General features: G+C 40.7%; 2 protein-coding genes across 5 annotated transcripts; one reads left to right on the forward strand and one right to left on the reverse strand.

Annotated features, from left to right (window-relative positions):
* Positions 1-7,984, forward strand: sms (spermine synthase). Its single transcript, XM_053440869.1, has 11 exons — positions 1-166; positions 1,852-1,972; positions 3,046-3,133; positions 3,554-3,618; positions 3,725-3,900; positions 4,064-4,218; positions 4,348-4,437; positions 5,095-5,209; positions 5,351-5,430; positions 5,857-5,972; positions 6,738-7,984. The coding sequence occupies exons 1-11, from the start codon at positions 121-123 to the stop codon at positions 6,766-6,768; spliced, it is 1,083 nt and encodes a 360-aa protein (XP_053296844.1). The 5' UTR covers positions 1-120; the 3' UTR covers positions 6,769-7,984.
* On the reverse strand, positions 7,851-26,133 carry LOC128456622 (adhesion G-protein coupled receptor G6). Of its 4 annotated transcripts, none has more exons than XM_053440857.1 (31): positions 25,819-26,133; positions 25,562-25,649; positions 24,352-24,422; positions 23,438-23,515; positions 22,761-22,831; positions 21,941-22,650; positions 21,237-21,267; positions 21,123-21,151; positions 20,908-21,038; positions 20,756-20,828; positions 20,085-20,143; positions 18,513-18,560; positions 18,351-18,418; positions 18,182-18,222; positions 18,036-18,075; positions 17,567-17,601; positions 17,336-17,463; positions 17,106-17,226; positions 16,446-17,014; positions 16,145-16,346; positions 15,466-15,622; positions 14,815-14,979; positions 14,045-14,167; positions 13,904-13,949; positions 13,717-13,820; positions 13,497-13,621; positions 12,633-13,004; positions 12,237-12,520; positions 11,275-11,376; positions 10,789-10,950; positions 7,851-8,495 (listed from the first exon to the last, which is right to left on the reverse strand). In XM_053440857.1, the coding sequence occupies exons 2-31, from the start codon at positions 25,639-25,641 to the stop codon at positions 8,392-8,394; spliced, it is 4,329 nt and encodes a 1,442-aa protein (XP_053296832.1). In that variant the 5' UTR covers positions 25,642-25,649; positions 25,819-26,133; the 3' UTR covers positions 7,851-8,391. The 4 variants fall into 4 exon arrangements, with proteins under 4 accessions (XP_053296832.1, XP_053296833.1, XP_053296834.1 ...); XM_053440858.1 differs by having other exon boundaries at positions 21,237-21,264; positions 25,562-25,665; XM_053440859.1 differs by having other exon boundaries at positions 17,336-17,454; positions 25,562-25,665.
* Between the last annotated feature and the right edge of the window lie 264 nt (positions 26,134-26,397).

Raw genomic sequence — 26,397 nt, forward strand, 5'->3', positions numbered from 1 at the left:
CGCCTGCTCCGGCGGCAGCAGTGTTATCAGCGCTGGTAGCGGCAGGACCCTCCCTCCGTCTCGGCTAATAAATATCCGCTGCCTGCCTATTCCAGGCATGGATGACGGCTGCAGTCAGACATGGCACTGCGACATTACACCCTCGACCTCAACCTCTCCGCGGCAGGTAAGAGGAGCGCGACGCGCGGCTAAACGCGGGAGCTCGCTCGCACCCGCTGCAGTGGGGCTGCATGCTAGCTAGCTAATGCTAACACGAAGCCGCTCGCCTGTCATTGCCCTTCACGAGCGGCAGCGCACTAGTTTGGATGGAACATGGCCGATAGAGACATGTACACACACATCCTCAGGCACGCTGCGGGGCAGAGCAGGTGGACCGGGTTAGTGGAAGTGTGCGGTGCTTAGGTGGAGGTGTGTGCTTAGTGGTGATCTGGTCCACACGGAGTCGTGGTTCTGTTGTGGCTCGATACTTCTCCGCCGAACAATGTGAATAAAGTACGTTCAATCCTGCGTTGGGTCCAGAGCTGTCGCATAGGAAGTGGCGCATGTTCGGCCATCTTTGTAGTTTTTATTTCGCACGTTCCTGGTCGAGATGCTGCTGAGCCCCAGCATTAACCTGCATGTGTCTGAAACACAACGTGACTGTTCATCAAAAACAACCGAAGAGGCGACTACGTGCTAACGAAACAACCAGTGTGAACCATTTTGCGGTAACACTCACAAAGTATCTATAATTTACACGGTGTGTTAAAATGACACAGTTTTATACTCTGATCATGTGTTTAATAGGAATCTGAAAACCTCATGGAAATATATATTTTTTACATAAATTGAGTGGGGTCAAATTACATAACGTTTCCCTCCTAAATTGAGTGTAAAGCTGCAAACAATGGGAATACTCATCCTGAGTACAATGTAAACTTACCTACAGAGCATATGGTGTCATTAAATATTTACACCACATTGTTATTCGGAGCAGTTTTTTAATAAACTTGATTATCCAACATTTAGAGAAGTAAGTGCATGGCAATAGCCAGAATCCATCCCACTGGAAATAACTTTATTTTGTAATAGAATAAAACATAGAGGAGGTACCAATAATGAAAACTGTAAACAAAAAGGAAAGCACAAAGAAGGAAGGCCCAAAACAGATAAAAAAAAGCTAGCATCTTAACATAATGTATATGTTTATAAATGTGTTTTTATTCTGTATACTATGGACAAATTCTGTTTTTATTTTGTTATATTTATTATACTATGGACTTCTTTTGTATTGTTATTTTCTAGTCTACATCATTCTGACCTGACAAGAAAATGTACCATGTTTGGACTCAATAAAGTTTTATCTTATCTCATTTCCCCCACACATATAGTAGTTGACAAAGTCATCCATAAACACATAGACGGGTCATAAGGTGCCAAGTAACTAACAGAGTGTGTTAGAGTTTTATCCTTTGATCAGCTGATATGAGCCTTTCACAGACATCAGCGTACACATTGGTGCTGATTTTAGCTGATAGGACATTTTACAGTAGAGTCAATGCAGAAAATATGTGCATTTATGTTTATTTTACATAAGAAAATGTTTATATTGTTAATTGAAGTTCTATATATTTGGTGGTATTTTTCTTCAGCAACACTCTACTATGTATTTGTTACTCTAAGACGTGAAATGACTGATGCAGTTACACCAGCTGACGGTTATGCACAGCTTTTACTTCTAATGAAGCACTGTTGCATTGTCGTGTTTTTATAAACATCTAAGGATCTAAGAACTTTTCTCTTTCACTGATGCAGTGAATTTATAATAAGTATAGATCTGTTTTCATGTTGCATGCTCTGTGCTTTTCCCAGTTGACCCTGCATCGACAGTTCCTGGCCTACTGTCCATATTTCAGGAGCAGGAAATGACAGAGACTGTCCATGAAACAAATGGACATGGATATCTTGCTACTTTTGTAGGCAAAAATGGCAGGTAAGAACGACTGCTCTATTTGTCCCACTTTTTTTTTATAGATGATTAAAAGCTTTGTGATTTCCAGAAACGCTGTGTAGTTTTTCTATAATATTAGATTAACATTTTGAGCGAAAATGCACTTTCCATTTCAATTCTGCTGTTTGGAAGCCGGTGGAGTGCTTTTAATAATCAGTCCAACATTTTGAAATTTGTTCCCTTTTCCTTGCTAGAAGAGTTCTCATTGAAGTTTTTTGGTGATTTTAGTAGTAAATCCCCGTAAGTACAACGTGGAGTGAGGAAGTTTTGGTTTGTATGATAGAACTAAGACTTCAGAGTTAGAGCTTAACACTGCTGATTTGATAATCAAAATTGATGCAGTCCATTAGACTCCCATTTTACCTTTTCCTTTATGTTTAATGTAAGAGAAAGAATGTGAGAACTCATTGGAATGATGGACAACAGGATAGGTCACCTCATTGCGTCGGGTGGAGCTCTCGTCATTAACGTGCATATAGTTGTACCCATAAAACCCCTATTGTGGGCATTTTAATGAATACATACCATTTTCTGGGCTGCTTGTGATAAAACCCTTAATACGAAAAACTTTTGCTTGGTCACAGATGTCTAAAACAAGTGTTTTACCAGGCACAGTTATCACATGGATAATTCCCATCATTTTAAGTGGCTAAAGCTCTTTATTTAGCGCCTTAGTGGAGACCTGGCTGGGTGGGTGTGGTCTTGGTGCAATTAAGGATCCTACTGGTGACAAGTTATTACCTGCCGTTTATCTGTTTGCTCAGTATGTTCCAAACCGCTAGATATATGTCATCATGTGGCAGTTTAATAATGTGATAGAGAAGCGATGATTGGTACATGCAGAGGATAAGGAGTGAGGTGTTGTATCTATTGAACTTTCAGACTGAGAAAACGTAAAAATATTCAAACAACAAACCTTATACAGTGATTTTTAAGGCTTCAGGGTGTGAGTCCTTCAAACTGTTCGATACTGGGTTGAATTCTAAATGTTGTATATTTTTATAAATGTACTTATCAATTTTTTTTCTGCTTCTCTTCATCTTTGCATTTCTCAGGCTTGTTGTTCTGCGCGTGCACTCCCATGGGTTGGTCACTATTGATCTGCAGTGTTACCAAGAGGACAACATTGCACAACTAGACAATGTAGGTGATTAAAAAAAAAAATAACATTCATCACGTCAACTTTTACCTTAAAGCCAAAGCACACAGAATATATGTGTGGTAATGTAATAACTTCCTCATGCAAATACATGTAAAAAGCATGTGTTGAGAGTAATGGTGTAGAAGTAGTCATGTTTCATAGTTTTCTTGGCACCGTTAATGGACACAGTTCTACTTGCCTTCAGGGCAAAAACACTCTCAATGACTGCACATCCAGTTGTCCTCTTGCTGTGTAGTTACGATGGAATCCCAACTTTACACACACAGTGAACAGTAAAAGATATAGCTGCTGCATTGTTCACTGTTGAACTGCTGCTTATTTCATATCCCACTAGTTGATGGAAATTGTTCTGCACTTGAGCTTATTATGGTGTCTCAGACTCGGCTGTTTTTCTTTTATAGCTTTTAAATGCACTGGAAAAGAAGCTAAAGGATCTGCTAAAAGGCAATATCACAAGGATTAAAAGGTTTGTAGGTCTGCTCATGTTGTAGAAAGCTGATGGCTGTATTGCATGCCACTTGCATGTTGCAGTAATATTGATTACCTGTGTTGTTCACCATTCACTCCCTCAGGCTCCCAGCTCTCATACGAGGGGGAGAAGTTGACCGATACTGGCCCACAGCTGACGGCAGACTGATTGAGTATGACTTTGACCGGGTGGTGTACGAGGAAGACTCTGCATACCAAAACATACGAATATTGCACTCAAAGCAGTTTGGAAATATCCTAATACTCAACGGAGATGTTAGTAAGTATATAAAGTACAACAGTAAATGTCAGATGAGTCATTTTGAGACAGAAGGTCCTCTGTTTGGCGCCACCAACAGAGCAGAGTACACTTTGAATTGATCAAGAGTAATGTTCTTGATTGTGCTGGATGTGTGAGTGTAAATTAATCGTTTGCCCTGCAGATCTGGCAGAGAGTGACGTGGCCTACACCCAAGCCATTATAGGGAGTGGAAAAGAGAACTATGCTGGAAAAGAGGTGCTGATATTAGGAGGAGGCGATGGAGGCATCCTCGCCGAGGTGGTCAAACAGAAGCCAAAGATGATCACCATGGTGGAGATATCCTTTATGAGCTCTGCAATGCTGCAACTTTGTGTATTGACTCAGGCAATGCAGTTTTTATCCTTGCAGCCTTTTTACCAACCACTACAGCAATTGCACCTGATTGGTTCTTAACTAAGTGTGCACATTGACCAGAAGGTGATCGACGGGTGCAAGGTGCACATGAGGAAAACCTGCGGCAATATCCTCGACAACCTGAAGGGAGACTGTTACCAAGTGAGTGCTGCGTAAATATTAACGGGTAATCCTGAGTTATTGGAACATGAAGCTGGTTAGTAACTGCCGTTAACACCTGAAGACATACACAGCTGCAACACGGTCAAACCTGAAGAATATCTGGTATTAGAATAAGAAGCTCTGCAAACACTGGAAGTTATTCCCAGCTATAAAGAGTTATTTCATATATCTTCAGTATAGAGTGGGAGTAAAACAGAATCGTAAACATCGTAATTGGGAATAAAAGAATAATATCTACCAAACAAATATCCACTGCTCTTTATTATTTGTCACTTTATCATTGACTCCTTTGTCTGTGTCAGAATTCGGTAGGGATAATGAGTCAGTATTTCCAGTGATCTGATTGGTCAGAAGTGGAGCTGTTGAATTGATCTTCTGTAGTTTTCTGCTCAGTAGTAGAGTCAGCATTTGTTACCGGGTTGATTTACCCCTGTTCAAAGGAAACTAGTTTCATGACTCTGGAAATTGTGTCTCAACAATTTGACAGTTCAAATTTTTACTGAATTTAAGATGAGAGCAAGATAAATGCGTATTGATTAACCCTCTATAGAGCAAGGGTGCACATTTATGAATTAATCATGTTCTCCAAATGAAAGGAGCTTGATAAGTTAACTCTCCTTCTCTTGTACGTTACAGATACTGGTTGAGGACTGTGTCCCTGTGCTGAAGAAGTATGTCCAGGAAGGACGAACGTTTGATTACGTAATAAATGACCTTACTGCAATCCCGATATCCACGGAGCCAGAAGAAGGTCTGTGTATTTAACATATTTATATGTGCACACTGTTTTTATATATGGTTAAAATTGCAATTCCCCTGATAATGTGTGGTGTTATGTAAATGCAGTTGTAGGAGTTGTTATTGCTTAACTGGCTCAACTGGATTTGTTTAGACTCAACATGGGAGTTCCTGCGACTCATCTTGGATCTCGCAATAAAAGTACTGCACCCAACTGGAAAATATTTCACACAGGTCAGTCTTGTTCTTGTAAATACTGCTGAGGATGCTTAGTGCAAACTTTTGATATTGTCTTTTTTTTTTTTTTTATAAATATGTGAATATTTGTTTTTGTTCAGTCAGCATTAACTGAGATGAATCGGGTCGAGAATGAGATGCCGTGAAAAGTTGCCCCACCTTAATTACATTTGCTTTAACCTAAACTTTTTTATGTTTGATTATATTTGGGCAAGACATTTTTTAAGGAGGAAGGAAATTCTACTCGGCCTGAACCTTTAGTTTTCATTGTTTAATATAACATTTAGTTTTAAATTGTCAAACAGGGATATTTTCTGCAAAATCAACAAACAGAAACGTGTCTTTCCATTTTATTATGACTGAATATTGGACCACACCACTTCAGTTATGATTTCATATGCATTTCTTTATTCTCGTCATCAGGGCAACAGCGTAAACCTGTCGGAGGCATTGAGTCTGTACGAGGAACAGCTGGGAAAGCTCTCGTGTCCCGTGGGCTTCTCCAAAGAGGTGGTGTGTGTGCCATCATACTTGGAGCTGTATCCTTTCATTGGTTGTAATGCTTAAGGTATTGTTTTAACTATTGCCGTATCTCTTTGGGGTGATTTGTGTACTTGGCCTTGCAGCTTTCTTTTCTGAAACTGTTCAAATAACCTTTTAATAGCAAATCAAGATCGGTTGCAGGATTTGGCTTCAGTGAAACTCGACTCAGAACGCACTACCCCAAACTGTGAGTTGTTGCCGTTGTCATGAACGTGCTTAACAGCATCGCATATGTTTATGAGTCTCAGCCACTGCTGGTCGCCTGTTTACCCAAAGTTTATTCATTTTAAATGTGTCTAGTGTCCAATTCGCACCAAATTTGATTCTGCTAAATTGAACAGTTCTCAAAATATGAGTCACTATCAGAGATATCTGGAATTATTAGATTTAAATAGATAGATGCAGCCGACAAAACAAGTGACTAAATACATTCACAATTGTTTCATAAGATATTTCTTCAAGTAATACTTTTTAACTAATGTAAATATATTTATTCTAGTTGGATTTGTATCTTATTCTTGTAGATTTGGCCCATATTGATAATCATGTTCTCACAAAGCCAACAGCTTTTTTTAATAGCTTGAACCCTTCAGGTGTTTTTCGTCCCATCAACCTGCCAATTTTAGAAAAAAGGCAAAACTACAGGAATAGGCCTCAATTTTAGAAACCATGACTATCTTTTCAAATCACATATTTATTCCTAAACACGAATACTGCACATTTTTGTTATGTTTTGTATGATCCTTAATCTACTATATCAGATGGGTTTTCTACACCATATGGAAAAAGTAAAGCTCTGGATATCTCTGCTTGAATCCCCAGCAGGTGGAATGTAAATGCTGTACTCCTCTCTCTCTCTCTGCTGTCGCCTTCAGGTTGTGCTCAGACTGAACGTGACATGTAAATTAAACGCATGTCAAAGTCGAGAAAAGCGAGTGGTTTTGTGGCCTTCAAAAGATTGAAAGACTGGATCTGGAGAAACAAAACAAGAAATACTGGAGTTCCTGTGATGGTTTTAAGTCTGAGTAGTTTATACTTACAAATAACTTCAACCCCTGAACCACAAATCAGTTTTCCCAATTTGAGACACAGATTGTGTCCACAGTTGGACAAACAGTCCCCAGTTAGTTGGTCCTTAATCTGAAATTCAGCCCTAAAAGCAGCCTGTTACTTTAACACCGGTACAGCTGTGACTACATCTGTCCTGTAATTGGCTGCAAAACACTCAGTCTGAGCACATCGTAAAGGGCTCAATGACAGTTTGATTATCCCCTATCTATCCACCCCATTTTACCCTGCTCTTCCTTCTCGTTCCTTTTTGGTTGTGTTTCACCATTGTTTACTACAACTCACGAGTTGTATTTCATTTGTGTTATTTGATTTGGAATGTCCATTTGCATGTACGCTGAGAAAATCTGTTAGATGTTTAAACACTGATTGATACACTGACAACTTGGTGTAACTCATCTCACAAACAAGTGAGTTCTCTCTTATTTCTTTAGATTTGTTTTCTTTTCTTGAGTTACGAGCTCAAATTGTTTGATAGGCTAATGTATAGACGCAGCGCAGCTGAAGGGAGTCGCTTTTAAGCTCTAGTTTTGTTACTGCCGCTCAAATGTGATTTGATTCTTTCAGGTTGTATCAAGGCGATGTGATCACGCCCAGTGATGACTGTAGTGTTGAAGTCCAAATGTGTTTTTAAAAGGGAAACATTTCCACCACTTTAATGCCACCTTTGTGCTTGTGCTGTTTTTATGTCATATTTTATTAGCACCTTGGTTTCTCCTGATATATTTAAAGTTTTTTTTAAAGACTGTATAACGTGCATGTGAAGGACAGTGAATGTAGCTTGCATATACAGTACACAGCACGTCTACACGTGAGCAACCCTGTGGGACTCAGTTACATTTATTTATTCCATATGATTTCACCAAATGCTTTTCTGTTCCACTCAAGATGAGACATTTTTGTGACCATTTACAATTAAAATGTTTTGGGGGGAAAAGTCTCTTGCCTTGTTTTATTTGTTTTCCTCTGGTTTTATTAAGTAATGAATAACTAGCGTAACACTGTGAGAGTTCATAACTTCCTCGAGGCCCAACAGTCCTTTTACGGCCCTCGAGAGGAAAGCAGTACAGATGATGGATGGATGAAAGATCCATGAATTATTCTCTGAGAAAGACACCCTTTAAATATGTTATCTTTTCTTTATATGGCCTTTTACCATTGTAATATAATATACTGATAACGTCATTGTACAAAAGAATAAATGCTATTTTGTGAATGTATAAAAATCAAGAATCATAATTTACATTGAACATTTTCTCAAAATACATAAAGCATTGCTTAATTTACATTATATACATGTATTTCAAACTAAGCCATTCCTAGACAGTGTGTTCTGCCCTTTGTGGATCAGGAGGCTTGTTGGGTTCTGTACTGTCTGTTGATCTCATTGTGGACCACGTCCATGCCGGGCTCTTCCTCTGCTGTGATTGTTCGGTCTTCATATGGGCTGCCTGTAATGAAACACTGCTTTCATTATCTCTAATAAATGGGTTTAACTATATAATAACCAGTGTTGTGCATGAACGACCGCAAAAGAACGCGTTCAATGAACTCGTTCACTTTTATGAGAACGATGAACTGAACGCAACTCAATGACAAATAATGAATATGAATGGTGAACACGTTCATATTTCAGCGTCCTCGCGTATAGACGACAGGAAACTTCTCTCTTTATGTGTAACTTTATTAAAGTCCAGCGAACACGACACGCTTCTTGTTCGTAACTCTGACACTCCTCTCATCCACCACTGTATTCTTCACTCCCCTTCCTCATTCACCCTTGATACGCCAACTCATCAGCCAATGAGAGCCTGGCATCCCACAAAACCCTACAGCCATTGGCCTAGAACTTTCACGTGCCCCACCCCTACCTGTTCACTGACCCTCGGGACATTTCAATACTTTCTCCTCAGGAGAGACGCTGTCTAAATCGAATGCTTTCACCATGTCGTTGCTCAGTGCCCGTAAAATGTCCGCGATTTAGCCTAACCGAAACCAACTAACTAGACTTCGCACTACGTTACCCATCACACATGGCACACACATGCAGACCAAACAAGCAACGTATTCCAAGTGTTTTCTTCTCTGGCCAGTGTCTCGACTATGGAGGACCATACATGACTTAAGTAAAAAAAAAAAAAAAAAAATGTATAAATAAATACAGAAAAAAAAATAAAAAAAAAAAAATAAAAAAGGAAATAAATTAATTAATACAGAAAAAAAAAAATGTTAATACCAAAATAAATGTCAAAATAAATGTCTTAAATATATTTGCACATTTATTTATTCCCTGATACATTTCCTTTTCATTTTCAGTGTCCTTTCATAAAAAAAAGCTGCGCGCGCAATTCCTGCGCACTGGGCTTCTGCTGCTGTGTGTGGCTGCGGCGCTTCCTGGTTCTTCCCGGCACTACCATAGATATATATGGGCACTACGCTGGAGGTGCGAACAGCCAAAGTATTTAACATCGACGAGGAAAGGAGGCGGAGCGCTTTTCACAGCGCTTCTACCTCCGGTGCGTCCCCGAGGTTAGAGGATGATGGTGTGACGTTAATGTATTGTTTTACATTGCATGTGTCACGTCATGACAAATCAGTCTCCTATGTCGCCTGTACCAGGAGCCGCTCCTGTCACTGGTTATCTTGGCTCGCTGTCTGGCTGGTAACCAGCCGTCCGGACCGCTCCGTGAAGAAGGAGGAGGAGATGTTTCTTTACTTGGAATGCGGCCACTTTATTTCTCGGATATACAGCAGGAGCAACACTCGCGTCACCTCTAGGTGCTTCGTCACTTCTCCTTATAAACAAACTTTTAGCGTTTTTTCCCACAATACCCTGGTGCACTACGTCACACACTACAAACTTTCCTTAAAGGGGCAGGCCATACCTGCAACACAACAGCTCTCGGTCTCATATACAGATGGCAAGAGAAAGCAGAGACGCAGACTCAGCAACTACATCCGAGATCCGATGCACCTTATTATTATCTGAGGGATTTTTACACACTGTCTGATAAACATTCCGACAGTAAAGGCAAGGGGTAGTGATGGATAAGGTTTTCTTTAACAAGTTAGGTCTTTCATTCTCACTGTCCACCTTAAAACTATGAAATTAACTGAAATATGAACTAGTTCAGAATTTAAATGGTGAACTATGAACGTGAACTATTCATGTTTACTTGTTCATGTAGTGAACTTGCACAACACTGATAATAACTATATCCCCAATGAGGAGCTAAGTTCAAAACATGTTTGAACAACATTTTCAAGGTTCAGTGTTTAGAATTTAGGGACATCTAGTGGTGAAGTTGCTAGTTGCAGCAGAATACCTCTCACCTCACCTTCCTCTTTCAAATATGAAAGAGAACCTGTGGTAGCATTCGGTTGTCATAAAAACTCAAAAGGCCTTTAGTTTGTCCAGTTTGGGCTACTGTAAAAAACATGGCCTCGGTAGAAAGGATCCTCTCCCAATGTAAATATAAATATACACCAATATTCTACTTTTCCGTGGATATGAGTGTAATATAAGATCATTTTAAAGTCAATTGTCAACAAATGTCAAATCAAGGTTGCAGTAGAAATATTGAATCAGCTACAGCGATATACAAAACTTATTAGATATATAATATGGTTGGAGTAAAGTCCTGCTCTAAAAACCAACCAAAGCAAACAGTAAGTGTTTTAATGACTGAACCTGTCGTAGTCAAGTGGCTCTGACGTAAAAAACCCTCGACTCTCTTCACTCACCGATGCCACGAGCCTGCTCTGTTGTTTGTTGTGGTGTATTGTGGACGAGAAAAGAGGAGGAGCTGGATGAGTTGGACTGGGACGACTGAGACGACTGAAGGGACGTCAGTCTGGTCACTGAGGACTTCTTCGTAGTCTTCTGTGTCGCAGTACGACTCCATTCTGGGAAGAGAAAGTCCACAAGATGTTAATATATTTAGGTAGTTGCTCTAGGACACTGGTTCCCCCTTTGTGTGTCTCCCTGAGGTTTCGGTGTTTTGGTAGTTTCTCCTCCCCAATGTCAAGGGTTAAGGACAGAGGATGTACAGATTGTTAAAGCCTAAGAGGCAAATGATTTGTGAATACGAGCAATACAAAAAAAAACTGATACGATTGTGATTTGACGATATTAAATGTGACATCTTCATCAGAGCTCAATGTGTCATTACTCCCTGCAATCATGCAAATAATGGTGGATCTGTGAAATGCAAGGTGAACTTGTCTGACCCATGTTCTCTGCCAGTCTCATTTTGCCGCAGCACAGGTAGATCCTCCACTGCCTCCTCACGTTTTCCTTCACTGCGCAGTGGAACACAAATATAAAGAAACCTGCAAAAACAGAAGCATCTTTTAAAGGCCACAGCAAATCTTTTTCACAGTGTGCAGCACCAAGTCATTAAATGTACTACTACTGGAAACAGACACAATGGTCTTTTCTTCCAGGGGTCAGTTCCATATGTATTTTACTGAAAACTGCCAGTGTGCATAAAGTCCGTTATTTCTAGATAATGCTCTATATATATATATATATATATAATTTTATAAAATTCCCAAGGTGAATCATATAAGATTAAAATCTTACTTAAGAAGAGATTGTCGACCATTAACCAGGAGGTTGATGGTTCGACTCCTAGCACAGTCAACATTATAAAGTGTTTTCGGGCATGATACTGAGCCCTACATTTCCCACGAAAGCTGTGCTGGTCGTGTTTCAATTGTGTGTGATAGAAAAAGCCCTTTAAAGGCCCTGAATGAATGTGGGTGTGAATTGGTGAGTGTTAATACGTGTTTAACATTGAGTGGTCGATACGATCGGAGGCTTATAAACAGTCCATTTACCATTTATCACAAATTCCTTTTATTACGGGTTTGAACGACTGTTGTAAGATTAACTTTAAAAGCCTCAAATGCCGAACACACAATCAGACAAAGGTGTTTTTTTGTAAAAGTGTTCGTTGAGATCAGAGCTGGACTCCAGGCAGAGTGAAAGTAGTCGAGCAGATCCTGCAGGTTTGGTGCAAGTGATGATGAGTAAGGTAGAGAAGAGGTAGATTGTAATAGCTCATCACCATGCAACTCATTTGGGTCGATAACAAAGAGTCCCAGAGAAAGTTGGTGCTTAGGCATATTGATTCAAAAAAAGTACAAAACGCTAAAATGTAATGATAAACTGTGATGTGAACCCTCACCTTGCAAGGAGTTGAAGATGGCAAAGAGGTACATGAACGCCAGGTTCACGGGCCCCCAGGCGAAGAAGGCGAAGCCCCAGCTGAGGCCCAGGAGGATGGTTATCCCCACCAGGCTGCGCACATCCTGCAGCGTGGTGCGGTGCTGCATGTTGTGTGGGTTCTGCCTCTTTATGCGACACAGCTGCACCACCACCACGACGAACATGACCACGTTGAAGAGGAAAACGACGCAGAAGTACGCCACCACGGAGACGTAGAAGGCGATGTCGTTTTTCAGCCAGCAGCTATGGGAGAAGACAGGAGAGAGTCAGCGGGTTGGATATTTGTGTTGTGCTTTTTGATTTCACGTGTATTGTTGTTTGTTGAGCATTTTTTACTTTGTTATGAAAAACTCACAAGCTATCAGTCGGGCCATCGGAAAACTTTCCATAGGAGACAAGACCATAGTTATCTTTGTCAACAGCGATCACGATGATGACCACGATCATCGGGATGCCCCAGCCGGCAAACGAGAACCTCAGCATGTAGTGCGACACGTAGTTGTTGAAGACCTTGACGAGGGCCAGGTACATGTGGACGGACTCGAGTCCCATCCAGGTGAAGGAAACCAGCAGGAAGTAGTGAAGGAACCAGGCGGTGGAGATGCAGAGGCCCAGGGCGTCTGGGTAGAGCGCCAGCCAAGCATCAATCAGGAAGACGAGGTTCAGCAGCAGCAGAGACAGACACAGCTGGATCAGGATTTTGGACGGAATGTCCTTACGCAACTTCCTGCAGGGGTTAAATGATGTAGACGATTGGAAATATGCATTTATCGTAAATATATGCACCTACTTTGTAGTATTTTGAATTAAGCACATTCTATAAAAGAGTAGTACAACTTGAAGGTAATATATTTTGTGTGGCCACAGTGACCTGGATCTTTGAGCTTTAACCACCCAAAACTAATCAGTTAATCTTGGACTCTAAGTGAAAACTTGGACTTAATTATAAAGGATTCTCTTAAGTCGTTCTTGAGATAATGCGTTCACAAGGTAAAAAAGGGATTTTCTGAGGTCACAGCGACCTTCACCAGAATCCAATCAGTTCACGTCGTGTATTCAGATCAAATTTGAAGAAGTTTCCTGAAAAAGTTGGGATGGACCAGCCGTAAACAAAACGCCTTTGGCCACTGTCTGTCGCCGGCAGCATAAGCCAAGACCTTCAACCGCAATTATCAAAGTTTGGATCTGTGTTATTTATGTAATGGCTCTGAATACACACCCAAACGCCAAGTAGGTGAGGAGGGTGATAGACAAGAAGATGGCAGAGATTCCGCAGCCAATGTATGTGATGAAGGTGAGGATGGTGGCCTGGACGGGATCGGTTAAAGGTTGTCTGGCGAGGTTCTGTTTGAAAAACACAGAGAAGTTACAGGAGTGATGTTTTATCAGCAAACAAAAAGATGCCTGAGAGTGAGTTAGAAAATGGATCATCCTCTCACCAGCAGGATTGCAAAACTGGTTAAATGGTTGCAGCCACAAGTCGTCATGTCGTCTGTGCTGTTCAGGACAGAGCAGCCGTTTTCGTTCCAGCCACCTGACCCATCTGTTGGGTAAACAAGAGATTTCTATATTAACCTGTTTATATGTTATTTTATTAATTGTTAAAAAAGAACAAGAGAGCCTTACTATTAATTGCAAAGTCCCAGAAAACACACACGGCCTTGAAATCCTCCTGGAGTTTGGGAAAAGGCACAAGAGCATTTATGAGTTGACAGCCTCTAACAGGACCTGATGTCGGGGGGGGACAGTGTTTGAAAGCAGACTCACAGGAACTGGTTCGTTGTTCCTCAAGTGAATCACAACATTGTCCTTCAGTCCTGAGATTGACAGGTTGGCCACACTCGCTCCCAGGATGCCACTGTTAAGTTTGCGTTCACCCAAAGAGCTGTCCTGTGAGGCCGTTTGAAGACAACACAAATTAACACTCTGGAAAAACAATTGTTTTAATGTGAAAGTCAAAAGAAAATGCGTCACTTCTCTTTAAAGCACTAAACCTGAAATATAATATATACTAAAATTAGCGATCAGTGGTTGTAAGCTTCCATTAACCAGTGAAGGTAAAGCCGACATACATTTTCCAGACTCATACGAGGTCACTGTGACCTTTGACACTTGACCACTGAAATCGAATCACTTAATCTGACAACTTGAGATATCAAGAGGCCAAAATCAGGTTTGTGAGATGAAAGTGACTCTGACCTTTGACCAATCAGTTCAGACTTGATTCCAAGTGAACATTCGTACCAAACTTGAAGAATATCCCTCAAGGATTTCTTGTTATATCTTAGTGAGGTCACAGTAACGTTGAACTTTGACCATCTAAATCTAATCAGGTCATCTATGAGTCTAATACAAAAAAAATTACCAAATATGAGGAAAGTCCTTCGAACATTATTCCTGGAGGCATTCAAAACAAAGGTGATAAGAGTGATAAATATCTGTAAGAATCAAAAGCCGAGAGTCTAAGTTTCCTGTGTCTCCCAGCTAATAATATTTAAGACATATATGTGAATGGGACATTGGTTGAACGTATAGACCTGGAACACTGTGCTCTTCTGGTAGAAATTGAACTGGACTCGTGAGGCCAGCTGCTGCTGCTCGGTGGTCAGGTCCTGTGTGAGGGTGGGGGGCAGCCTGATGGAGCCCTGAGGGATGGAGGAGTCTGCTCTCACGCTCCTCCTCGACCTGGGATCCCCACGGACCTGCAGCACACAGAGAGACACAGGCTAAACAGATTTTATCACAGGGACGTTTTTTCACCGCTTGTTGTGTAATCCAGGAAGGCACCCACAGAAATGACATTAGAATCATGTTTGAGATTAAAAGAAGTAGGCTGGCAGACTGGATTTCTGACCTAGTTCACCTTGTGGATGTTTGCAGGCAGTAACAGCAACAGCCTTTCCACATGTGTATATAATCATGTGGGTGAAATCTAAAGTTTTAGGAAACTTGTTCTTTATAATTTATTTGCAAATATTACGTTATGTTGGAGAACAATTTCTAGTCATTAACAGCATTATGAAACTATCAGTGTAAAAGACAACACACTATTTTACTTAAAGAGCCATAACCAGAACTTTGTTCCACTCTCAATATCCCAGTAAGTCCAGTAAGTTTTTCCACTGGTGATGTTAGAGCAATAAAACACCACATTCAGTTTTTAAAGAGAAATGTTAATGATGACATACCAGTACATCAGTGGGGTCTGAGATGGAAAAAATTGTCTCCTGAAAGTTGCTGCCATCTACTGGTTTCACAGACAAAGCCACGGCCGAGGCCAAGAGGGTCTCCGCCTGATCGTTGAGGACCAGCTTCAATCCCACTGTGTCAATGATCTCTATAATCCTGATGAAACAGAGAGGAGATGTTATTGTCTAGAGTAGCAATTAATCTACTATTCACTGAGCCAGTTCAGTTATACTGGTTCCCAACCCCTGGGGGCCAGACCTGCTCAAGGTCACAATATGAGGAATATGTGATCGCCATATTCTTATTTGTCCCGTCACAGTTTCATTAAGAACCCCCAAAAAATTGTTACATGCTCTGGCCCAAAATGTTTTTTACTGTTCATGCGGACAGACTTCATAACTTCTGCTGCAGTTGTGGGATGCAGTGCAGTTCTCTCTCTAACACGAATCAAATCCAACTCATCTTTAACTTTTTAGACTGTGTACCTGTCATTCAAATAACCCATTACCACCACAGACTGAATCAATACTGTGGGAAACTGTGCTGATCTTGCACATGAGACTTAACATTGTCATCAGCAGGAATCATTTGTTGTTTCAAGTTCAAGTTCAATCCCAGTCATGTCATGTCATTTCTCTAGCCGTGTAAAATGTGTCAGAGAATGTTGAATAAATCCACCTGCTGGAGGAGTCGGCCAGCACCTCAGCAGGAGCCCCCAGCAGATTGCTCACGATGTGGACGGTGCTGTTTCCCAGAGCCAGGCTGATGGTCGGCCCCGACAAAAGGTCCAGCAGCTGAGACACCAGCTGATCCACCTGGCTGGAGTTTAGGTTGGCCACGTCTCTGGTCAGCTCCAGCATCGCGGTGGCCTGGCGTTCAGCTGCAGTCAGCAAAATGCAGACGGGATACTTTAATGATACCGTAATAATGTAAACTTGGAAGTTTAAAGTGGTTCCACAGAGCTGAGGTGATCACTAACCTGACTCGGTTGTGGTTAAATTTGTTGTTGTGGTGGGGCCGTTGAGGGTTGTATTCACTGTGACATTAGAAGTGGCTGTGGTTGTGTTGAGGGTTGTTGTCACCGTGACATTAGGAGTGGTTGTGGTTGTGTTGAGGGTTGTATTCACCGTGACATTAGAAATGGCTGTGGTTGTGTTGAGGGTTGTATTCACTGTGACATTTGCAGTGAAGGTGGTTGTGTTAAGTGTTGTCATTGTGACATTAGGAGTGGCGGTGGTTGTGTTGAGTGTTGTCACTGTGACATTAGCAGTGATGGTGGTTGTGTTAAGTGTTGTCACTGTGACATTAGCAGTGGCGGTGGTGTTGCTGAGGGGTTCAGCAGTCGTGTTCAGTGGGGATGAGGTTGCGTTCACAGTCGTGTTCAGTGGGGATGAGGTTGCGTTCACAGTCGTGTTCAGTGGGGATGAGGTTGCGTTCACAGCCCTGGTGGTGTTTGGTTGCATGGCCGTCACGTTCGGGCCGACTGTGGTGGACGGCATGTGAACACACTTTTCATCCAGATCCACGACCACATTTTTCCCATTTTGACTATTAACAAAAAAGGACAAATTGAAATCTAACGGAGGAAATACTTTTAAAATCAGCTGTAACATTTTGATGTTATAGAAAGCGTACAAACCAGGTGAGGTTGATAGACTCTTCTGTTGCATTACAAAACTTGTCAGGCTTTAGGCTCCTGTTGTCCCATGTGACCTGTGACGTCAGTGGATCCTCACTGGTATTTGAATTCCCACATATTGCTGCATGACATTTCAGATATCACATAAATGAAGAACTTTTACATGATGAATCTGTTTCATTTTGTCTTGACTGTATGAAGTGACTTTGAATGGACTTATGGCTATGTACCTGCTCGAGTCACCAGTCCATCAAATCTGATCTGGTCATTGGACGCAAACTGATTGGTCACGGCTGCCGACACGTTGCAGATAGGAACCTCACGAGCAAAGCTGACAATCACTTTGCAGCTTCGAAGACTGGAATAAAAAGGAAAAGTCAGAGGTGCACAGAAGTTTCAGTCACAGTTAAAATGCTGCACCAGAACATACAATGTGTTGTGTTTTTAAAATGATTAATTACCTTTCTCCTGTGCTGTCACAGAACAAATGCACATCCTGTGTAGAAATATCCATTTTAGTCAACTCAAGTGATTGTATATAATTTATATAGATTACCATTTATTTTGTGTGCTTAGGCAAAAAGAACAAAGTGTCTAAAATATTATTTATGTGGCCGATATGCCAGGATTACATTTTATCATAGACTGTATATAAACATGGATGACAAGGCGTTTATTTGATGCTATAACAGCAGACTGACTTGCAATATGTATCAAGCACTTGTATCCACTCCATGGTCGCTATTGTGCACTGTGCATCCACAAAATGTCACCAGTGTGAGATGCCAGTGATCGTATCAGGGTATGTTTTATTTAGCAAATGTAATAGGAGGTGGAGATGTGTCATCCATCTTTATTTACAGTCTAGGGTTTTGCAACGGCCCAAATATTCATAAAACTCAGAAAGATGATGTGTTACTGGCTGATTACCTTGTATTCTGATGAAATGAGGGACCAAGGACATGAAAACCTGAAAAGGAACATTGCAAATATTAGGAGTTATTTTTCATGTCATAAAAGTCTATGCATTATTATATAGTTTGGTTTGTATATACATGAAGAATGGCCAAATTTACCCTGTTACTGGAGAGCAGACTGGTTCTTTTATTTTAGAAACCTGTAAAAAACACATCACACACAGTTTGATGCAATAAGAATTTAACTTTTGAATATATAAAGTAAAGACAAATACTGTAACATAAATTCATGCGTGTATCTATGCTCTGTGTGTGCACGGGAACTTACCTCGGTCAAGACGTATAGCTTGTCCACCTCTGGACTCTGTATTAATATCTGAAAAGTGTAGTATGCATCTAAAAACAAAGAAGAAAAGGTAACTTGTAAAAAGCTTTCAGTTTGAATCTAGATAATAATCTGGGGGTTTAGTTATCTGATAAAAATACGAACCAGTTCTGCTGCAATACGCTGAGCAGCTACAGTTCTCTCTCTCTGAAACTGAAGTCAAATCATATTAGTTCACCGTGTCAGTAATTACAGAACCACAGTAAAACATTGATTTTAAGTCCGTCATCAGCATTGAACCAACGTTAACGATATTTTGTCACATTACAACATTATTTTAAATTTGACTAAAGAGACACTAACACTTGAAGATGGAGATTGTGTCACAACATCTCCCACTTTCCCGGTCTTACTTAGCTGTAGCTTCATATTTACCACGTAGAAATATGTGGTTCCAAGCTTTTCCTCTTACTTCAAGCAAGAAAGAGTATCTCCCAAAATGTTGCACGGTTACTTTGAAAGCTTAAAAATAGTTCTGTTACCCTTATACTTGCTGTAGCCCCTTGGGTGAGAGCATAGCGGCGCAAGGTTGTGCGTGTGTGCGCATGAACGTGAACGCAGCTCCAGGCTGAGGATAACAGCGGACAGTTAGGCTAAATTTAGGATTCGAGTCGAATTTGAATGTCGCGGCTTATGGACACTTGGATGACACCACAGGAGCAGTATGGAGGCATATTCTGTTGTTTTTTTTACATTTGAAGAAGTCGTCGCCAGTTACTTCAATTGTTGTACTTCAATTTGATGTTAACTTTTATAGAAATTTTATTTTGTTTGGTCCATATCATATCTACTAACATGGAGGAGGGTGTATTTATGATCTGTACTCCTACCAGCCACCAGGAGGCGGTAGAGCTGAGCTAGCTGTCATAACGTCTACCTCTACAGTCTATGGTGCCTGTCAGGCCACGCACAGGGAGAAGGGAACACGCGGGCAGCAGGTATTGTCATGGCTGACAGCAAAGAGGAAGTCGGCTGCTGTTTTTCCCACAAGTCTTTCTTGTTCAAGTGGAATAGAAACCGGTCGTTTAAAAGCTTGGAAGATGCCTGGTCGAGTTTGTTTGGCTCACAAGCAGCTCTCACGAGAAACACAGATTTACAGGTAGGTTCCTAGGTGAGAAGCTGGAACCTCATTTAGAAGGAGGGATTGTGAAGGAGCCTTGTTGCTACTTGTGTTGAATCGAAAGTATCAGATCGTGTGGAAGAACTGTCACAAAAAGAGATTTACTGAAACATGGCTAAAGATGCTTGTAAAACACTGATGCACCCTGCAAGAAATGTTCAGTCTCTCTGGTCTATAAAAAACTGATATAACAAACAATCCGCCCAGACATTTTGTTTTTATATGAGGAAGGAATCATTGTCTTTGCAAACTTGAGGATAAGTTTCAAAAAGTAATTTTAGCCAAAACCAGCCTTCATCATCATCATCATCATCATGGTCATCATCTGACATCAGATGCATCATCAAATAGAAGCAGTTGGTTAGTGTTATGTATGTGTTAAATATTTTAATGTGGGCCTCAAAGGATGTTATAAAAACAAAACCTCCCCTAATAGAAGAAAAGTTAATTTACATCAAATGTATTTTTTTTGCTGTAAGAAACATGTTAATTGTGTGTGTTATTGTGTGTCGATCATTGACAAACTTCCCAAGTGGTTGAACACTTCCTTTACTCACCTGGTCGACAGTTAGTTGAGTTGTCTTGATCTTCCACATATGCATCACCGGACACCTCACTGGTGACAGATAAAACCATAGTTGAAGTATGCCAGTTAGACCCATAGACTGTATATAAAGAAGTAAAGTTGGACAACATGAAAGCTCCCAAAAGTGAAGCCAAAGTGTCTTGATTGCCCCCTGGTGGCTGGCTACAGTACAGGTCAAGAATCCTCCCTCCTCCATGTTAGCTGATGGGATTTGTAGCAAATCAAAATATGTATCAAATTTATTTTCAGAAAGATGGTGTCTGTCATTTTCAACGTGATTTTACGTGCCCCTTTTTCCGCTAAGTCCGGTTTTGATTAGTTAATTGATGCTTTAAAAAGGGGGTGAAACATCCTGATTGACAGCTGAGACTGCCTCATGATTGGTCGAGGTCTGACTCTGGCAGCGCTTGTATCTTTGTGTGGTGGAAAAATTTGTCCACCTTTATATAGAGTCTATGATAGCCCCCCCGAAAAAACAAAAATGCATAGGCAGTACTGTAAATTTACCTTGAAAGAAAAACACAAATTTTAGATTATATTCAAGCGTCACTGTACTCTTGTGTTTCTTGTTTTTGTTGTTAATTTGTCGAACAAGTTGGGAAGTGATGAAAACACCAACTTTATAAATACAGAGGTTCTTACCAAGATGCAATGCTGGGGCCGTTGTAAATGCACCTGTTTCTGTCAAGTGGGTCGCAGCCATTTTGTATTGGACCTGTCCAGTGACACAGTGGGTTAGTTGCGTTGACTTTTTAGGATGGTAATTTTGTAACTGATGATTATTCGTCCCTCACCAATTCTATCTGCTGTTTTTCCTACCACCCGGATATCAGTGGACGCCTTACTGGCCGCACAGAGCGTACGGAGGATACAGCATGGAGACACGGCCTGGCTCAGATGCAGCGTCACAGTACACGTTGTGTTTCTGAGGTATAAGGTCAGTGTTAGCAACAGATACATCGTTTTCACTCATTTCAGTCAATTGAAAACAGTGTGTTATTCCACTTACTTTATTGCCTTCTTTTGGCTGCATGAGACCTGTGAAAACAGAAATGAATCCCCATTAACGGGATGGTGCCCTACACACGCTGTGAACTACGCATAGGTTTTAAAGTTGACTTACTTCAAATAGAACAGTTGCTCTTCTGAGCCTTCTGAAAAGTAATTTGAGACAATGAAGAGCAAGTTTGAGTTAAGTCTGCAGTAGAGAACGTTTTTAAGAAGTCATCAAATTCGCTTTGTCTTTCTAGTTTAACTGTCTCTTTTTCCGATACATTTTTGCTTATCACAGAAAAACATGATGACAAATATAAATGCAATTCTGGGGAAATTAGGTACATTTTCATGTGTCATCATTTTGTGTTTAAAACTTGTGGCCTCAGTTCAGGGGAACACAGCCTCAGCTTCTTCTTAAGTTTTGATCACAGGAACACATTTCAGATGTTTTTTAAATATGCATTGTTGCAAGGGCTCGTCTATTTTCCAAATTAACAGCAGCACAATTTGATTCTCCTATATGTTTGTTACTGTTAGCTCCACTTAAAAACAAGTTTTCCACTTAATTACTGCGACTGTGGCAGCCCACCATTGAATGAGTCACGCCACAGTCTCACAATGATCCAACATTTTTCAGCACTTCTCATAAACATATGAAACGTATTGAGCCATAGTTCTCTCTGGTGAGAAATGTATTTGTGAGGGATAAATATATGAACAAATTAATGAATTATTCAAAGTTAATTGATAAAGAAGTTGTATTAAATAACTCAGTCATTTATTCATGAATTAGTTGTCTTGTTTTTCTTTAAGAGATCGTCGTTGTGATACCTGGCTGCTGTCAGTCCGTCACTGATTGGAAGAGTTACCAGCTCCTTCATTGAATTTGGATTCTTCGGTCGAGTTGGCTTCTGTGTGGTGTCGGCTGAAAGAGTTGTCGGCCTGCTGCTCAGCGTCGGAGCTGCTGTGTTGGATTGAGATGTTGTAGCTGTGTTGGTGCTCTTGACCGTTGTGGCAGCTGTAGCAGATGTTGTGGTGTAGTTTTGTGATGCTGCTGCTGCTGCTGTCTTCATTGGTGTCGTCTCATTTGAAGTGCTCGCAGATGCAGTTTGCGTGGTTGTTGTTGTGTAGTTTTGTGATGCTGCTGCTGTCTTCGTTGGTGTCGTCTCATTTGAAGTGCTCGCAGATGCAGTTTGTGTGGTTGTTGTTGTGTAGTTTTGTGATGCTGCTGCTGCTGTCTTCGTTGGCGTCGTCTCATTTGAAGTGCTCGCAGATGCAGTTTGTGTAGTGGCAGTTGTTGTTGTGTAGTTTTGTGATGCTGCTGCTGCTGTCTTCGTTGGTGTCGTCTCATTTGAAGTGCTCGCAGATGCAGTTTGTGTGGTTGTTGTTGTGTGGTTTTGTGGTGTTGCTACTGCTGTCGTCATTGGTGTCGTCTCATTTGAGGTGCTCGCAGATGTACTTTGTGTAGTTGCAGTTGTTATAGTTGCTGTTGGGCTTGGAGACCCGCAGATCACCAGCTGGTTTGTGAACACTTGGTCAAGCTGTAGAAAAAGAACATGATGTTCATTACATTTAATCATAAGATACAAACCGACATCATAAAACTGATACTCCAATAAGCAACATGTCGAAAACCAGTTCCCCCACATACCCAGTTATTGATTTCTGATTCGTCTTTCTCCGGTCCAAAGACATCCACAGTGACGTGAAGAGAGTAGGATGCTGTCATAATAAGCAAGGACAGAACATAGTTTGGGGAGACATAATAACCGAATGATCAAAATCAATGCAGCATTGGATGAGATATTCTTGAATCCAAGAATTTTACAGGGTCCTACGTTTCCCACGATGCAACCAACAGAAACATTTTAGAATAAATGATCACCACTAAGCCAAAACATCATCCACATACAAAAGCCACAGAAAACAGATGTTTTACGTTGGCCAAGTTATAATCTTCGTGGCTCAAGTTGATCTTAAAGGGCAGTGTCACATTTTTTTCAAACCCCACGTTAGGTTCATGGTTTTTAAACAGAACAAGGAGTCAACCCTTTCACTGAAATGACTTCAGAAAGAATCTGCTCACCAACACAACGTAACATCCGGCCGTATGTCAGTATTGGATGCAAAAATATGGAGCTCTCATTTATTGTCTGAAACTATAAAAGAAAACTACTAATTTCTAAAATATTAAAAGTGTCAGTGGTCCATGTGTGACCAGCAGTGATCAGAACTTGTCACGACCAGTTGAAATAGATGATTGGCCTGTTCTGTGGCCAGATGTTTGAACCGGAGTAGAAGTGACTCTGACAGCTTTAGTACGTTTACCTGAGGTCGATGCAGCTGCTGTGGAGAGGGTCGGAGGAGGAAACGGAGCAGTGGAGGTGGAATTACAGGAAGTGTGACCTGAGGGAAGAAAAGCTTTTCGTCAGTCTGCACAGAAACAAATGACAAAGACGATATTTACTCTTCAACATGACTTCAGTTTCATAGTGATGGATGTGACCCCCCCGATGGAAAACACTGGACATCCTGACAATGTTTAATGGACCAGATTCAACACGTTCAAATTTCTAAATCCTGTGACGGATCTGTATTATCGATTTAAGGGAGATTTTTAAGACATTTATATACATAATTAATGTAATTATAAAGTACAGAGATAATATTAGAAGTACTGTTCTACGATTGTATGCCTCCGCCCTCCAGTGAGGTTTCAGTCTATATTCATCACACATTAACGACCCCAAAACACAAGGGCTCCGGTCACTGGCTGTCACTAAATCATAAAAAACAAACAGAGAAAAATAAACTGAAATACAAAGAAATTGATATATTAAATAGATAAATAAAATATAGGATTTCTATGTATTCCATTTGGTATCACCCTGGCACACAGCGATACTTCAAAAAAACTTGAAAGTTCAGATTTAGGTTACCTAACATGGTCGAGAGGCCCAGGCAGACCTTCTGCGGCAGTTATACAAAGTTGTTGAAACACACTATAAGTATATTTACCACTTGATGAAGGAAGAGGCTTCTCTGATTAGGAAAGAGATAGCAAACAAACTAGACTAACAGGTTACTGTAATGAGCTAGAAAAAAATTTAAGACTTGTGTGCGTGCGTGTGTGATGAGCATGTAAGATGTGTCACACAGTTACAGTTTAAGAATAGAGTTATTGCTCCATTGCCTGTAGACAACCTGCTTTTTAAACCGTCACAGCTGATGTCAGTCCTCACCTGTGAGCAGGACGACCAGTAGTATCTGCAGCCAGTGCAGGTGTCTGACACGCGAGCCAGGATTCTTCATTCTGTAACAAGTCGCAAATAAAATAATTGTAAACACTTTTCAAATTGGTATTTCCTTGCCCGCTATATAAAATGTAAAGTTCAAGTTTCATTGTAGTGACGTTTGACGATTCTCACACCTATTCATTTACCACAGTCAAAGGAAAGCGTCACAATGAGTCATATGAAAAACTTGAGGAACACCTTTGCCTTATCACGCCCATGCTAATGAACGCTGTACCTCCATGATTATATGTGTTGAACTTCTTTTCACGTCATTGTGTCCATTAGCCTTATCTCGTAATGTCCTGAAGGAGTCAATAGCGCCAAATTAAACATGTGAATGCATTCCAGTTCAGACACGCCTTAAAGTAAAGGAAAACCTCAGAACAAAGACATAACCCTTTCTCTCAGCTGTGGCGAATGGCGAGCAGAAATACAACACGCTGTACTCTATAGAGACATGAGTTTCCAACAGCTCAGAATGTTTTTATGTAAAAAAAAAAAAAAAATAGTACATTCTCAATTATTATCACAAAATAATATCTCAAAACCTACACAAGCTGTTCAAAGAACTGATGTACAATTAAATATGAGATATTACAAAGGGAACGAGGGACAGAGATCCCCAACAGAAAGGTAAAGGTAAAGTAACGATTGAGCAAGAAAAAAACAATGTTGCCTTCCTCAATAAATCCAGATGTCCTGCTTTAGTATTCATGTGTAGGTACACAGGTAGTTTGAAGGTTGAATCCACAGATCCTCCCTTCATGGGGAAGTAATGTCTACATCACTGTACCACATTGTAGCAGGTGCATCCTGTGCCCTGTTCCTCAACATATTAGCAGTAACTTAAAAATAAAGATAATAGGACAAAAATAGTGGACATCTGTTTAGGTGTTTTTTCTGTAATCTTGCTCTAAGGAAAAATCAAAATGTGGTTTGAAACTAGGTTAGAGGTTAACGATAATGTTCAATGGAATTAATACTTTTATCTGTATTTAGATGACCTATCTTGTTGAATAATCCTGAATTCCTAAAAACTAACTGTGATTCCAAATGAAGAAAAAAGGAGACAAATTAACACACACACACACACACACACACACACACACACACACACACACACACACACACACACACACAGAGTCCTCAGCTTTACCTTACAGAGACGGCATACGTTTGGCAGCATGAAGATCCACCAGAGCAAATCTTGACTTTGTCTTCATTTCCATGTAGCATGGCGTCCCCTGGGTAAAATCCAAACTTGAAAACAAAGTCAGGCAAACATGAGATTATTTCTTCTGTCAATAGACACAGAACTGGTTATTGATGCTGGCAGCCTGCTGTGTGCCCGGATCTACGTCTGACACATGCTCGTGTAATACCAGCCTGATAAGTCATATGTTGCCACTTTACCTTGAGCAAGTCTCTATCAAATATCCAGCTCCTGTACAGGTAGTTGTTTAGATAAATACCAAATCAGAAAGATCCACTGTCCTCTACTTGCTACTGATATGCAAACACCACTACTGTGGACGAGGTAAATCCAGATTTGACTTCTGCTCTACAGTTCCACTGTAAAGGTACGCCTCAGGGTGTGTCCCAACCTGGTGAGGGTTGTCGCTGACAGACATGACTGTTGACATGAGTTTCCTGGTTAACACTGCGGGGCTAAAAAAAGAGTCCTGGCATTCAGACATTCACCGTTACGTCAGAAGAAGCATTATGTCGCGGTAGTGTTCTGCACTGGCCTTTCAGGGCTGTGAGTGGGGAGGAGCTTATTCCATCGCTCGCCGCCTCATTTATCTCTGTCATTGTTGCGGTGCTCAAACTTGTATTTGACCAGATTGAATACAGCTACACCCTGTAGAGCGAGCACATTGCAAATAAGAGATCACAGTTGTTTAAGGGACAGTAAGAAAATGATGATAAACTACACTGTTAGAATGAATACAAAATAATGATTGTATGAAAATATAAATCAATGGCCATAAA

This window comes from Pleuronectes platessa, chromosome 15 (assembly GCF_947347685.1).
Source record: "Pleuronectes platessa chromosome 15, fPlePla1.1, whole genome shotgun sequence".
Classification (NCBI taxonomy): domain Eukaryota; kingdom Metazoa; phylum Chordata; class Actinopteri; order Pleuronectiformes; family Pleuronectidae; genus Pleuronectes; species Pleuronectes platessa.

Excerpts from the sequence above, each read along its gene's own strand:
- LOC128456622 (XM_053440857.1), bottom strand. The coding sequence starts at position 25,641 with ATGCTACATGGAAATGAAGACAAAGTCAAGATTTGCTCTGGTGGATCT. Across the intron at positions 18,561-20,084 it reads CTCAACTAACTGTCGACCAG|TTTCAGAGAGAGAGAACTGT; the intron begins GTGAGTAAAGGA and ends ATTTGACTTCAG. Across the intron at positions 16,347-16,445 it reads TTTAACCACAACCGAGTCAG|CTGAACGCCAGGCCACCGCG; the intron begins GTTAGTGATCAC and ends TGCTGACTGCAG.
- sms (XM_053440869.1), top strand. The coding sequence starts at position 121 with ATGGCACTGCGACATTACACCCTCGACCTCAACCTCTCCGCGGCAG. Across the intron at positions 5,431-5,856 it reads CTGGAAAATATTTCACACAG|GGCAACAGCGTAAACCTGTC; the intron begins GTCAGTCTTGTT and ends TCTCGTCATCAG. Across the intron at positions 5,973-6,737 it reads GTGCCATCATACTTGGAGCT|ATGGGTTTTCTACACCATAT; the intron begins GTATCCTTTCAT and ends CTACTATATCAG.